General features: G+C 35.1%; 1 protein-coding gene across 1 annotated transcript in view; it reads right to left on the minus strand.

The window, feature by feature from the left end:
• Nucleotides 1–13,917: 13,917 nt before the first annotated feature.
• apolpp (retinoid- and fatty-acid binding glycoprotein apolipophorin) overlaps nt 13,918–17,087 on the minus strand; it is a 107,142-nt gene continuing 103,972 nt past the window's right edge. Inside the window, exons 56-59 of the mRNA XM_069837490.1 lie at nt 16,760–16,889; nt 16,372–16,493; nt 15,548–15,751; nt 13,918–14,536 (exon numbers count right to left, since the gene is read on the minus strand). Coding sequence (XP_069693591.1) covers nt 14,504–14,536; nt 15,548–15,751; nt 16,372–16,493; nt 16,760–16,889 — 489 coding nt within the window. The 3' untranslated portion in view covers nt 13,918–14,503. The remainder of the gene's footprint in view (nt 14,537–15,547; nt 15,752–16,371; nt 16,494–16,759; nt 16,890–17,087) is intronic.

Consider the following 17,087-nt stretch of genomic DNA (forward strand, 5'->3'; position numbering starts at 1 on the left):
AAAATATTGTTTGTAACAATATAACAAATTCAAACCGACTAATTTAAAACGAAAAAAGGCGAAACTACTGTTTCATTGTTTCATGTTTTCACATACATCCTTCGCTACAAACCGATTCTCGCGACTTTTTTATGTCCATGTCCATGTCTGTCCTCTTTCCTTATCTTCGTTCTCATTTTTCTCATTTCCGTTTCATTCTTCTCTATCTTTCATAATTGACATTTTTTTTGTCTACTTTTGTATCGTTGTTTCATTTTTTTTATTTTTCTTTGATTCCGCGTCAACATTTGGTATAAAACTATAAATTTAAGAAGTGTATATATTTGTACATCAACGCTCGATGTGTAGGCCTATCAATATATATCTAACTAGAAGAATGAGAGAATATACTGTGTCTATAATCGTATACTTTCCCCTTTCACTAAACTGCTTCTGCGTACAGCAGAATTTTTTACATCAAAGAGAAACACTTGGAAGGCATTGTAAATTATTAATTTTTCAATTTTCTTTCTAGTGCTTTCAAGCATATGAAAGTCACATTGAGTTATTACAAAACGGTGTCCGTTACCGCTTCTTAGATCATTCTGTCAGAATTTTAATAAATTCACATGAACGAAGACTTTTCTTTTAAATACCAGTACTGCATTAAATGAATTGTGTGTTTGCATTGAAATTAATAAGCGCGCGCGAGCGTATTTGCACACAACTGGAAAATCCAGCGGACACATCTTTCCACACTATCAGTATCTTCGACTAAATGTAATAATGAACTTTCTTTAGTTATGTCTCTTTAACCGTTTTCCGTGATATTGTAGGTACATAATACTTCGCATAGAAACTGTTCTAGCTTCCAGTGAAAGTATGGAGAGTATAGACTACTATTTTTGTGCGAGATCGTGCATATTTGCATGGTTTCCGCACAAAACCAATCCGCGGAAAGTCTAAAATTCCACATTCAGTATTCCCAACCTAACACACAACAATTTCCCTCTTCTTACCGCTTAAGTGACATATTGATTTTACTGCTTTAGGCTTTTAACATATTATTTTTAGAGACGTTCAATATAGTAATAATTATAAATTGGAAACTTACCACTGCAATTTCACCTAAATTGCACTGTTAATTATTGTTTTTAAATATTTACAAAAATTAAGTAAACTCTACAACTCCACTAAAGTTACTGCATTCGTGATGCAAGTAACATTAAGGAAGCCGTGAAAAAATCAACAAGATTCCAGACTCATCATAGACTGGGGGGGGAAAAAAGACAGACGTATATCACGGCCTGCTGGAGTATAGTGAACACAGAAAATATTTTAAAGCAACAATGTTGAAGATAGATATTTTTGTTTTGCAAATTTGCCGTCATTGAGCAGAAACCAAGATGGAGATTTCATTGCAACTAATTAGAAATTCATCTTTCAGGTATGTAACAAACGATCTTCGCACAAAATAATGTACGATACACGAGCGGTATGTTTTCTTTCAATTCTCGGAAATTAAAAAAGCTCAACTACGTTTCGCTTTTTCAAACTTTTCCTCGAACATGAAAACTTCAACATATCGCTCTTGTAACGCATATTACTATTTTCGTGATGCTCTCGAGTAGGCCTACCAAATGAAAAAGTAGGAACAAAAATCATCGCTCAATAACTATTCCTTTACGTTACCCACCACTTCGTGAAATTTGAAGAAGTAATCGGATGCTGTAGAAATCGTTTGAAAGATGTTGACGGAAACGCACTTCTTTAGCATTTCTGATACAAAGTCATATGTGTCATGGCAGAACTGTGGGTCCACGTCTGTGGTTCAGAGCTAGCGCACTGGGTTTTCCGTCTAGGCCCAGGCGACCCAGGCCTGACCGTGATAGAATTTGTGCTGGATAAAGCAGACTTTCCACACAGTTTTTCTCGGGGTGCTCCGAATTCTCTCCATCCCATCAACACTGTCCAACCCGCCTAATTCGTATATCATCATCTGCATTAGCGAAAAATAAGTGGGGCGGGAGGGGGAGGGATCTTCGGTGTAGTATGAGTTTTCGATACTGATATGAAATTTAAGGACTGCTGATGAAAATATTTGTGACCTGAAGCTTATTAGGTTCTCATCTGGGGATGGGACTCTTCCGTCAGCATCGGATTCACGAATATTACTCAGACCAGCTATCGGCCTGGACCGATAATCACATATGAAGAGTCCACTGCAAGAATGATGGATATCATTTGGAATACATTTTACAGGAGAAGCAATTGAAAGTTTGAAATGCTTAGCGCTCAAAGCTTAACTGTGATTTTCCGATCATTACTGGACAATGACTATCAGTGTTAATGCCATATAACTCTGTATGTACATTCTATAAGTCTTAAGCTATGCATTGACAGTCTTGGTTCATTTTCCCCAAAAAGAAAGTGACATCCACCATTCTTGCAGTGGACTCTTCATATGATAATCGACAGAAGTGAGCTTAAGTGCATGGATCCATCTCGGCCCGCCCTCGAAAGCCAACTGCGTGTGTATGTATGTATGTATGTATGTATGTATGTTTATTTTAGTAGGTTATTTTAGGACGCTTTATCGACATCTTAGTTATTTAGCGTCTGAATGAGATAAGGTGATACTGCCGAAGAATTGAGTCCGGGATCCAGCATAGAATGTTACCCAGCATTTGCTCATATTAGGCTGAGGGAAAACCCCGGAAAAAACCTCAACCAGGTAACTTGCCCCGACCGGGAATCGAACCCGGGCCACCTGGTTTCGCGGCCAGACGCGCTAACCGTTAATTCATAGATGTGGACTTTGTGTGTGTGCGTGCGTGCATGTATGTTTGTATGTATGTATGTATGTATGTATGTATGTATGTATGTATGTATGTATGTATGTATGTATGTATGTATGCATGCACAATATGTATGTATGTATGTATGTATGTATGTATGTATGTATGTATGTATGTATGTATGTATGTATGTATGTATACAGATTAGTTACAAAGTTTGGTTCAACTTAGCATTCAAAGGAACCTACGTTCAACAATTTTCGAAACCACTGCACTGATGTGGTCTAGTAGTAGACCTAACAACCAGGATTCGTGTTCCGATGCTGCGACCGAGAAGTTCTAATTCTAATTGGACTGATTGCTTGGGTGAGTTTTCTCTGAATTAAGGTGAGTCAGATAGTAGATTGCGTATCCTCGGACTCATCCAACTAAATACCATTTCACTAGAACTCACTAGCCATTACATCTACATTAAATAACCTCGCAGTTGATATAGCGTTGCGGTTTAATAGAAATAATATTACGCAGTTTTATTTTTTACGATTCGAAATAATATGGTGTGTCGTGACGTATTATTTGTAATTCAATATGATACGATGCGATATGATTTAATATGATTACGTGTGATATATAAACGTGGTACGGTGTGAAATTGCTTCAATTTGATGTGATGGAAAGTGATGTAATTTAATACTTTAATAAAGTGTGATTTTTTGTGATGTGCTGCAATATGTGATGCGAGGAAATTTGATATGTTACATTGTAATATGATGTGATTTTATATGTGTTGCAATGCAAAGTGTTGTGTTATGGTATAGAGGAGGAGGCGAGACCTGGTATTTGAACTGTGCGAGAGGGAAAAGAATGAGCTATCAGAAAGAGAGTTTGTTTCATGATAGTTAATATATGAATCTACGGACACAGAAGTTCATCTCAGACTAAAACCTATCTTCCCCTTCCATACCCATTAGTGATATAGCCACGGCATATAAGACCACAAGACAGGTCTTGGCTCTTCTACTACAGGACGCGAAAGGTATATTATTATTATTATTATTATTATTATTATTATTATTATTATTATTATTATTATTATTATTATTATATTTTACGACGCTCTATCAACATCTGAGGTTATTTAGCGTCTGAATGAAATGAAGGTGATAATGCTGGTGAAATGAGTCCGGGGTCCAGCACCGATAGTTACCCAGCATATGCTCGTATTGGGTTGAGGGAAAACCCCGGAAAAAACCTCAACTAGGTAACTTGCCCCGACCGGGATTCGAACCCGGGCCACCTGGCTTCGCAGTCAGACGCGCTAACCGGTGTGGATGAAAGGTATGTAATGCAATGTAATGTGAAGAAATGATATTTATTATATTATAGTTCACAGACAAAAAGTACATACGTATAATCATTTAAAACCTTACATTACACACTTTATAATTTTACATATGTGAAGAAATGTGATGTTATTAATGTGATCCTGTGTAAAGTGATGTGCAATTGTATAATGTAATGTCACATATTTTGGTGTGATATTGTTTATTCTGATTTGATATGTGCTATTTAGAAATGAACAAATCTTACTGTCGCTCTCGCTCGCTGTGTTCGTTGCACTTGTTTTTCGAGTTTTGTCTAGTAACTTTTGTGCGATTCGAGTCTCGCTCATCATTCTCGAAATAGCATTTGGTCGGCGTGGGAAGATTTCGTAACTTTAAATAGCATACATCATTGAAATAATTAACATTAGAGATGTTTAATTGGTATGAAAAAGACAAAACAAAACAGTAACATAGTTATAAAAATGTTCTGGTTCTATTATCAGATACTGTATTACCTATGGTTTCATAAATAGAAAAAATTCTCAAATAAATTTGAATTTCTAAGAAACATAAAACATAACGTTAAATAAAGCATTAATTATTTTTTACTTGATCTAAAACATACAGAGAACAAATTCTAGCCTTTTAATAAGGGCCTTGTAATTAAATAAGGATTGGGGAACGAATTGTTGTACACTGAAAGGCAGAGATAATGTTTCAAATAGGCTACTTGATTGTTTATACATACATAATAGTGGCAAAAATAGATAAAAGTTCAGTCTAGCATAAACAACTTTGACGATTCAAAGCTGCTTGACGTTCGAGAGTTGACCACTCCCGATGTCTTGAAAGTTCGCTTAAGTAGTCAATGATGCAGGCAATACTGTCGTGCGGGTTTTCGGCTTTGCGGGCGCTGTTACTCTTGCTTTCTCGATCGTTGTTCAACTCTAATCACATTATATCGAATAACGAAGGCTGAGAACCAGACTGTTCTAAGTCCAACATTTTATAAGAAAGAAATCTGTGTTTCATTGTGTTCCAATTCTTGTCTGTATATATGAACAGAACAAAATTGTAAATATTCCTCTCCATAAGGTTGCTATGAAGCTATTCCAAATTATTTCATGAAGATTTGAATGTCAGGAGCTTAAAATAGCTCTCCTGAAAAGAAAAATAGTACATTGGACTTGGAACAGTCTGGTTCTGGGCCATAAATATATTTTTGCGTTTTTTATTTCAAGAAATTTTTCATAAATGAAATTATGCGAAAATAACGGAGCAATTGTTTAATTATAATGGCAGGAGAAACCTAAATACTCCACGAAAACCTGCTTCGCAGTATTTTTCTCCACCAAAAATCTCTTAACTCCTGTCAAGAACTGAGTTCAGACCTCTCTGCTCAGAAGCGTCAGTTGACTAATCTGTTGCTAGGTTTCTTTCTATTTCATATTACATGTAGCCTATGTAATCTGACATTCCAAGAAATATTGACTAGAAGGGGATAGGCATGTTACCTGTATCAAGTGGAGTAAGATGTAGAAAGCAGCGATACGGAGCACCTTGTTCATGTCTCGTGGATTCTCCCTTCAGGATCGTATTGATTTAACTTTGCTTTTTGTGTCTATCGCTCTGAATAATTCCTGCTTCCTGCACGCATACCCTGCAAACAATATTCATTGAGACTTTCAGCAATTCTTTCAATTCAGACTTCTTCCAATGAAAGATAGCTTTCGTGAAACTGCATCAAAATTATTGAACCTGGGCCTGCTCGTTTCATAGTCAGACGTGTTAACCGTTACTGCACAGTGGTGGACTAAGCTACATGTTAGTGACGCAACTTACAATGCCCTTCCCTTTCTTTCCTCCTGTATTTGTGATCTGTGAATTACGACAGCAGTAGTGGCAGGTGACCGAAATCCTCGGTGAGGCCAGATGCAACTATAGTCCCGTCGCTCTAATTTCCGGCAGCCAATCGCGTTGCAGGTCGGCTACATTTAAACGTGTGCGTCTTGTGATTCGCTTATGAAGACGTTATTCATTTCTTAAGGCTCGATAATACTTAATATAAGTCCACACCTGTGGAGTAACGGTCAGCGCGTCTGGCCGCGAAACCAGGTGGCCCGGGTTCGAATCCCGGGGCAAGTTACCTGGTTGAGGTTTTTTCCGGGGTTTTCCCTCAACCCAATACGAGCAAATGCTGGGTAACTTTCGGTGCTGGACCTCGGACTCATTTCACTGGCATTATCACCTTCATTTCATTCAGACGCTAAATAACCTAGATGTTAATACAGTGTCGTAAAATAACTCAATAAAATAAAATACTTGATATAATCGCCCGCCATTTTATCTCTTTCGTTGACGTTCGCAGAAAGCACACGAAGACATTATTTGCCGCTCAATTATTTGCTGAATTACAGTGCGTTTGATTTATTATCATAGGAGCTACGACATGATAATGTTTAACTGTGTGGAAAATAGATTCCTCGTATGGTAGCTCGGCAACGTAAGAACAAAAATGGCGTACAATACTACCTACCTAGACTTTATAGAGCCTTCACTCTCTAAGACGTAAGCAAAGAGGAGGAGTCACGCCGGGAATAACAGCGTCGCGACTATAGTTTAAGTGCCTCCGGTAGGTAATGTTTATTCATGATATTAATTAGTACTGTTATTATATTATTAATGTCATTATTATTATTATTATCATCATTATTATTATTATTATTATTATTATTATTATTATTATTATTATTAATGAAAAATAATGTCACTCACCAAATAAGTTGTTATGCTATGAGTTTGTTTCAGTGATTGTTCGAGTGTGATGAAGCAATCCATATTATGCTCAGCTGAAGAAGTATTTCTTGAAATTCCCCTGGAAATATTTTTCAGATAGCTGAAACTTTCAGTAGACACATTGTTCTTTCTTTCTTTCTTTCTTTCTTTCCTCTATTTTTTTTTTTCCTTTGACAGCAACAAACAAGGTTTATTTTTTTTTTTTAGTTTATTTTGCACCACATTACCATTTAACCATTTATGTTGCCCATATCTAGATGCAACAGAAACTTGCGTTTTAAGATTATCTGTCAGAAAAAATTGTCAGCGTTGGCATAGGTATTTCGGTAGACTATCTCTTTATTTAAAACTTCCTTTCTTTCAATATCATTTCTTCTCGAAAAAGGACACTCTAGCAATGAATTAACTACATCATCATTATTTCTCGCATCTATTTCTGTTTATATTTTCCCGAAACATATAACAACATTGGACCAGACTCACTACTGTACAACACCCTCCCTTAAGTCATAAGCTGAGACATAAGGGGAGAGAACAGTGTGGGTCTCTGCCTGCCAAAGAGCGGGAATTTTTACGTTATTTATGGCCTATTTAGGAAGACAAGTCACCACTGCTATACCCACCCTTGAGGCCGACTCATGGATGGGAGGAGTGAAAGCTGACCAGGCCACGAGGCCAGACGAATTGTGCCTCAGCTACAATGTTTCAAGCACAACCTTAAAGCCCGCGAAAACATACGAAATGCGGAAACCAGACCCGGCACGAGCTATCCTGGCCTCAGGAGCAAATTTTACTGCAAAACAGGTCTATATACATCACAAGCCAGACCCGGCACAGGGCGATCCTTGCCTCAGGAACAAATTTTACTGCAAAACAGGTCTATTACATCACAAAGTTTTCAAATACTACTACAGTGATATATGCTTCATTCAAATAACTAATATAGTATATAAAAACGCAAAATTTGATTTCAGTTAAGCCAAGTGACTGAGACCTGGCCTCACTTGCCTCGATCAATCACCCGCCACTGCTCGACAGAAAATGCGACGGTGACTCCACTTCTATGCTTATGATTCACTTTTTTCAGTTTAGTTCAAATCTATTAACTACTGCGATCGAGCAGTAATGGTCGTAATTATAACTAAACGGAAATGATGATACGGAATTAACGCCTAATATCATTTAACAAGTTATTATTAATGTTCAACATCATTCATAAACAATATTAAATTTGTTACGAAATTTAAAATAACCATTATCAACATGCAGTTTTAGTGATCATTTCTTCTGATGATTGTCGTCGCGGTTGTGGGCTTGTTAAGTGATCAGAGATTGTCATGTAATTATTGATAACGGATAAATTCTTATTAAAGAAAACTGTCCAAAATAAAATTGAAATGGAAAAAATGATGTTATGTTTTATTTAACGACGCTCGCAACTGCCGAGGTTATATCAGCGTCTGCCGATGTGCTGGAATTTTGTCCTGCAGGAGTTCTTTTACATGCCAGTAAATCTACTGACATAAGCCTGTCGCATTTTAAGCACACTTAAATGCCATTGAACTGGCCCGGGATCGAACCCACTATCTCGGGCATAGAAGGCCAGCGCTATACCAACTCTGTCTACCAGGCTGACAAGTGAAATGGATGATACCGGTAAATTGTGTTGTAGTAGTGGCATGAAATGAATAGCTCATATACAAAGCAGTGAAAGGGAATATTAGTGTATAATGGTCCTAGTTTTCAACCATCTTGGGTTAAGCAATCCCAAGTATATTACTTCCTTTAACTAATTTCATTCATCATAATTAATCTAATTAGTATCACTTGTTTTATTTATGATGCTGGTTTTACTCATACTTGTCTGAACTTATTATGCTGATACTATTCAGGATACATAGGAAATCTACTTGGTTTTTTTTATTTCAGGTAATTTAAGATTAAAGACAATTCAAATATTTTTACAGTGCATTCTATTACTTGGATATCATCAGAAGACTTTTGAGATTACGTACCTAGTGAAATTCCTACACTGATAGAAATAAATTGTTTTTCATAATTGAAGATTGGACATAGGAAATGCTGTAAGTGCCCAATATCTTTCGAAATTATTTTTCCCAAAACAGAGTGTATGTCCCCAGCTCAGCAGTAATAAATATAAAGGACATTCGGGAAGAAATTAAACGCAGAATAGATATGATAAATGCCTGTTATTATTCGGTTGAGAAGCTTTTGTCATCCAGTTTGCTCTAAAAAAAATTGAGTTAGAATTTATAAAACAGTTATATATCAGTTGTTCTGTATGGTTGTGAAACTTGGACTCTCACTTTGAGAGAGGAACAGAGGCTAAGGATGTTCGAGAATAAGGTGCTTAGAAAAATATTTGGGGCTAAGAGGGATGAAGTTACAGGAGAATGGAGAAAGTTACACAAATTCAGAACTGCACACATTGTGTTCTTCACCTGACATAATTAGGAACATTAAATCCAGACGTTTGAGATGGGCAAGGCATGTAACACTTATCAGCAAATCCAGAGATTCATATAGAGTGTTAGCTGGGAGGCCGGAGGGAAAAAGACCTTTAGGGAGACCGAGACGTAGATGGGAGGATAATATTAAAATGGATTTGAGGAAGGTGGGATATGGTAGGGACTGGATTAACATTGCTCAGGATAGGGACTGATGGCGGGCAATGAACCTCCGGGTTCCCTAAAGGCCATTTGTAAGTTGTAAGTAAGTCCCTGGCTCAATCCAGGAAGAAAATAAGATAAGTTCCATTGTAATTTTATTATTTAGAACCTAGCTGCTCTCCCATAGATGTGCGAAATGTATGACATTACATTAATAGTTACACAAGAAAGCTCTATTTTCTAGGGTTTTTCACTTTGGCACTTAGTCTTTTTTACGTCCAGTCTTCAATTATAATAGTGACAAGCATTGTTTGGCAAGATAAGATCATTTTTAAATATATTCCGAACATTGCTTACTATGCAACAAAAATATTTTCTTGATAGTAACTAAAGAAAGAGATTCTAGTGAGGTAATATATTTGTGAATGGCATATATTGTCTCTTATTTACTATTTTTAATACTGTATTCCAGTACTGGTATTGTATGCACTCAGCACATTTCCGTAAAAATACTCTCAAGTATAGTCACAATGAGTACCGGTTGAAAGACATTTGTATCAGAGTTGTTACGAAACGTAGATTATAGCACTACATTTTGACCTACACTGAACAGTCAGCCTGGGTAGCGTAGTCATTATAGTGCTGGCCTTCAGTGCTCAAGGTTGCGGATTCGATCCCGGCCCAGGTCGATGGCATTTAAGTGTGCTTAAATGCGACAGGCTCATGTCAGCAGATTTACTGGCATGTAAAAGAACTCCTGCGGGACAAAATTCTGGCACACTGGCGACGCTGATATAACCTCGAGCATCGTTAAATAAACCATAATTAATTATTAATTACACTGAACAGTCAAAAATATGACATCAGATGCGAAATTTTCTTTTCTATTTCAAAACTAAATCCATTTCTTGTTGACATATGTACTTAATTTACTAAAGCCATCATAAGTACCAGTACATTTAGCTGTCCAGAAGTACAAAACACCGCATCCTTAGGTATACTATTCCTCCATATCTGGATATGGAGATATGTCAGTAATTTAAAAAATTTTTGCAATGAATGAAAGAAGAAAGTGACAATTATATTCACAGAGTCATGAGTTACATAATTAATAGGAAACCTTATCAAGTTTTGAGGCTTCAGCCAAAATAAATAATAAATATTAAATAATAATGTGTCCTTGATGCAACAATTTCAATCAGAGGCATTATTCCTAATTCCACCACTTCAAAACTGAATCTAATGATAGATTATCATTATTCAGGAATTTTTTTTCACAATGCGGGTAATATAAAGATCTACGGTACCATGAATCTTTGGTATGTCTTTATATTACCCTCATTGTGAAAAAGAATCCTGAATAATGATAATTTATCACAGTCTAAGTCCTTAAGTCTGTATATGACACAACGAAAACAATGTGTAAGAGTAAGAATAAATTTAACAAAACAATATTAGCAATAAGTAGTGTTATTGCACACAAGTCACACAAAAGAAGACTCTTCTGTTCTGTCAGAAAATCTATTTGATCTGACAGAATCAAACGAAATTAAAGACGAATGAAATACAGTATAAACACTGTTGCCAGAAGATATCCTCATAACTTATATCCCTGAGGCAATTTACAAAGTATAAGATGTAAGTGTAAGACATAAGTACTGAACGAAATTCTAAAATCAGCTCTATTTGTCAATTTATTTACGTTTCTAGATCTTAGAATTAAAATTCTCATAGAGTGACAAATAAAATTCTTTTCACCACCAACAACACTGTCACTATCAACTCCACTGACACTACCACTGCCACAGCCACAGTTACTGCTGCCAACACCACTAACATTATAACTACTCAGGCACTAATGCCACCATTTCCACCATCACAACTAACATGGGCACCATTTCTTTACTACCATAACCTCACATTTTTCAATCTGTTTGGAGTCAGAGAAAAGTTCTTTCTTGATGAACACTTGTAATCACAAAATATACTTCTTCCATAGAAAAGTTTAAGAGGACACAATGGTGAAACAATGGTGAAAAAGTAAGAAAATTCACTTAACAATTTATTGTGACTCTCTATTTAGACTGAGTTCAAAAAGCTAATTAATTTATATTCCCATGACTATTTTCAACTTTTGAGCCAAAATGAACTAACAATTTTGAAAACTTTGTCGCAAGGAGCCTTTTTAGTGACGTCAATATAAAAATAATATATTTAAAAAATATAATTTCAAAACTATTAGCTCTAATGGCTTCAAATATTGTAGATATGTTTAGCCTATGTACTTCAAAATTCATAAATTTTGGATGAAAATTGCAGAAGTTTTAAAATTCACATAAGTGTCCCCTTAAATCAAATCTCTCACTTTCAAATGCAAAAAAGAATACTTTGTTTTTAAATGAGGTAAATCTGGATAATTTAAGTAACGTATGTAATTTTTTTTTTCCTGTTGACTTCATCACAAAAATGTTCTGTAACATTGCTACGACATCATACATTACCCAGATTACATCTTCCACACATATGACTGTGATATTCCAATTACTAATATTTAGAGAACAGCAGAAAGCTCTATATTGTGATAAGTTTTTCAGTGTTATGTTATTCGTGCATACCATTAGAACAATAACTTTTGAAAAAAACTTCATTATTCCCAGGCTTGAAATGGGCCAGAGCAGACTGGAACAGCATTCCGGTTCATGAATTTCAAGAACCTTTCCATTCCGACTTGTGAGAAATGGATATGGTACATTCCAGTTAGTTTCAATTAGACATGATATTTTAATATATTCATTAATTAAATGTGAATTAAATACGTGAGGGGCTCGGACGTAAAACATGGTAACTGACATTTTGTTCAAAAATGAGTTGTGTAGCGTATTATATATATTTCATTCATTCATTCATTCATTCATTCAGTGTTCTGCCCAAGGGGAGGTCTTTCACTGCAAATCCAGCTTTCTCCAATCTTTCCTATTTTCTGCCTTCCTCTTTGGTCTCCTCATATGATCCATATATCTTAATGCTGTCTGTCACCTGATATCTTCTTCCACCTAGAACTCTTCTCCCGTTCACCATTCCTTCCAGTATATCCTTCAGTAGGCAGTTTTTTCTCAGCCAATGACCCAATCAATTCCTTTTCCTCTTTCTGATCAGTTTCAGCATCATTCTTTCTTCACCCACTCTTTCCAACACAGCTTCATTTCTTATTCTCTCTGTCCACTTCACACATTTCAGTCTTCTTCATATCAACATTTCAAATGCTTCTATACTTTTTGCTTCACTTCGTCGTAATGTCTGTCACCACCCCATATAATGCCACACTCCACACAAAACACTTCACTAGTCTCTTCCTTAGTTTTTTTTTTTTTTTTTTTCAGAGATCCGCAGACAATGCTCCTTTTTCTATTAAAAGCTTCCTTGGCCATTGCTATTCTCCTTTTGACTTCCTGGCAGCAGCTCATGTTACTGCTTATAGTACACCCCAAGTATTTGAAGCTGTCCACTTGCTCTACTGCCTCATTTAGAATTCACAAGTTTATATTCTTTACTTTTCTTCCTATGGCCATAGTCTTCGTCTTATTTGCATTTATCTTCATCCCATACTGCTCACAGCTGTCATTTTGCTTCAGTAGCATATCCCTTAGTATCATCTCCTCTTCTGCTAATAATGCCACATCATCAAATCCTATACACTTTATTCTTCTTCCTCCTACTATCACACCTCTATGTTCTGAAAACAGTTCTTTACTAAATCCTCCATGTAGATGTTGAACAGGGTAAGTGATAAAGGGCATCCTTGACGTACTCCTCTTCCAGTTTCACTTCCTTTTGACATTTCTTCTCCTATCCTGACTTTGACTCGTTTCATATACAGATTTCTCTTTCCAATCCACACCTATTTTCTTTAGGATCCCCATCAGTTTATTCCAATCTACTCTGTCAAAAGTCACAAATTTAGGTCCACAAATACTACATCACTTCTTTATTCTTCTCTAGGTATCTTTTGCCGATTGTTTGTAGCAGTCCAATTGCATCTCTCGTACCTTTTCCCTTCCTCAAGCCAAACTACGTATATAGTGCCAATGCCCAATGAGTTGCACAAAATATCTTGATTATAAACCGGAACCTGTTTATTGGAGTAACTTCTTGTTTGAAATGTTACATCCCGCCTAGGTAGTCAATTCATACATGATTCACATTTTCTGAGATCTTCCTAGAAAATTAAACATTCTAACACTTCAAACCCTCCATTAAAAGATATGACCTGTACAAATTTTGTTTGAGAATGGATGTTTCATTTTCCAAAATCTTTGGTTACTCTGTCAGGACAGGAATGTGGATGCAGGAATATGTTAAACTTGGAAATTGATATGTAAATAACAAACATTTTTCTATTTTGGTGATGGAAGTATGCCTTTTCCTTTATTTACATGCCAATTCAATTTTCATGATTTATATCAGTAAAAAATATTACTACAAAAACAATTGTTGATGTTATGTCACATATGGAAAAAAATATATATAATTTGCATTGATTGGTGTATGTGCAATTTAAATAATACAAATTGACGACATTGTACCAAAATGATATATATAACTTTCTATACAATTTTCCTTCCTAAATGTTTCACTGTTTCTGACTAGCATTGTCAGTATTACCAATAAATGGTAATAATTCTCCCATTAGGCCTACTATGAACATTTATAAACAGAATACACAGAAAGTTATCCTTTCTACACTATTTGGTAAAATGATTTAATAGCAGTAATTTCTCCAGCATTTTATACATGATGACATGCAACTTAGAAGTAATACTTAAACATAATAATAAATCATGATTTCTCATGACTTTTACTGCATTCGTACTTATAACTTAAAATGTAAAAATTATCGTACAAATAATTCATCATATTTTTTTCCAGTTTTCTCCCATTTTGTGTTTTTTTACTAACATCTACAATAGCTTTAATTTCAGCCCTTTACGCCCTTTGTTCCTCTGATTTGCTGTAACAAAAGAGAAATAATTTTGTTATATCCCATTGTTGGTAAACAAAAAATTAAGTTTGACTTTTTATCTATTGTAGAGTAAATATCTCATGCATATTCCATTTACTATTCTTTTGTTGCCAAAATAATATTCATATAACGAATTTACACCAGAACTTGCTGTGAATTTTTATTTTAGAGTGATATTCTATACTGATCGCCAAGTCCAATTTTCAATGCCGTAAAACGATTTTCCCTTCTTAATTTCAATGTATTAATAATAAACGACAATATGAAAATCGTTCACTAATTAAACAATTTTGTGATTTGGAAATCAAGTTTGGTAACATCTTTCATATTCATTACTGACATGTCAGAAACCATAAACTTGAAACTAAATTTGACACACTTTATTAAAACTTACATATATTTCGACGTAAAAATTCCAAGCTATTTCAATATCAATAAAGTTTTTTTCACTCTTTCATGAATATTTAAAATATAAGCACATCCAATATAAATTGTTTCCTTTAATTTCTTTTAAACTAAGTACCAGTAATGAAATTGGTTATTAATGGAGGATCTAAAAATTAACCTTTATGTTAGTAACGAAAATTCTATGCTGACAGTTTCACACAGTACTGATGTTGTTTTGTTAAAGTAATCGATTTTGATGTCCAAGAGTTTAATTTCATAAATTTTTGATAATGGCATGAGATCATTCCATTAAGACATAAAAAGAAACATGAAAATTCTGTAGAACTTCGAGAGGACAAGTTAGATGCAAATTATCATTATATCTTGTGGGCTTAACATGCAAGAAATATTAAGTCGCACTAACACACTGAACTCTAATAAATCCGATAATTAATGGAAAATGCATACCTTAAAACAAATTTTACTACCAAAATGCAAAAAACATCACTATAAAAATACTATGACCTAATATCTAATCTATTCAGATCACTGATTATGATCTAAGTAGATTACTACAAGAATTAAATCTCGAAGTAAAAGGAAGATACTTACTGCCAAAGGTTCCCTCTCCTTGCGATTAGTGACCTTGCATTCAGAGAAGGGATACAGTCCAGACACCAGTCTGCATGTGCAGTCCTCGTGAAGTTCAGTTCCTAGTGATTCAGCAATACGATGTGAAACCACTTGCAAGAACTGCTTTCTAGCAGATGATTTTGCTTCCAAGAAGTTCTGAGCAACGTATGTTACTCCATAACTCTGTAAGAAACATGACAATGTTTTAACTTGATCAGTCGTAAATCCAGATATCGTCATAAGGAAGTTGAGACATAGTGACCAGGATTTTGAAGATTTCTTTCTTCTCTCTCCTTCTCTTTCTCTCTCATTCTATCTTTCTCTCTGTTATGTTTCCGTAAAGACCTATTCTTTCTTAGAAAACATTGGCTTTCTCCCTTTCAAATTCTGTATCTTATTTAGTTCTTCGAATTGGAATCTCTAGTGAAGAAAAGTGAAATGTCTCTTGTATTTTTTTCACTGCATTTTTTATTTAAAATATTTGGTTAAGGAGTGAACACGCTCCTCTGCTCGCCCCCTACCTTAGATTACACCACCAACTTGACACAACTAACACTAACTTAGAGTTTTAAGTGTTTGTGCGTATATAAATACGTATATTGTAGAAAGAACTATTTACAACATTCAATGAAAGATTGGAAAATTTCGCAATCGATACTTCTTTACTTACACACTATCAAACGAAATTGACAAATAATAGTGTAATATCTTTATTCATGATTTTCCTCTATATCCGAAAAATGTAATACCACATATATCCTGTCCGATAATAAACGAAACTAAAAGGTGTACGGTATACTTACATCAAGTGCAATGGGAATCCAAATGTTGTTCTGGTAAACGAGATTATTACGCAGTTCTGTACTTCCTTCCAAAACCTTCTTCTTTGCATCGCTCAAGACATACACATGGTCTGAATCAAAACCTGATAACAATAAAAAAAAATTGTTATACTGTTATAAAATTGTACCGAAAATAAACACAACTTCTTCTGTAGTCAGTTCTTTTAGGCAGAATATTGAGTAATCGTGAAAATAGTAATTTCACACCAGAACTTTACTCAAAATAACGATTACACACAACCTCACACAAGTCTTTCACTGTATGCTATTTAACAGAGAAATCAACTTAAGTTTCTTGTTCTATTGTTTTACAGTTTCTTACATTCCCTTGCGAATGAACAGTGCTTACCAACAACAGTTTTCGTGACCTTGGCATCCTTGCTTGTTATGTGCAGATCTTGTACAGGTGCTATAAGGTGGAATGCTACACCGCGATCACGTAGGACTTTCGTGGAGTACAGGGCTAACAATTGCTGGAGCTGGAGATAAAATTAAGAAAAATTGATTTCATACAAAATTATTTATAGTTGTTTCACAGGCAGAGTGAGATGAACCGTATGTAATGTCATTAATTTCAGGGGTTACTCTTTGAGATATTTCAAACAGAAAAGTTAAATATAATTTTGCTCGTTTTTGCATCCTTTTTGAGATAAATATTGTTTTATGTGAAGCATTTC

This window comes from Periplaneta americana, chromosome 10 (assembly GCF_040183065.1).
Source record: "Periplaneta americana isolate PAMFEO1 chromosome 10, P.americana_PAMFEO1_priV1, whole genome shotgun sequence".
Taxonomy (NCBI): Eukaryota; Metazoa; Arthropoda; class Insecta; order Blattodea; family Blattidae; genus Periplaneta; species Periplaneta americana.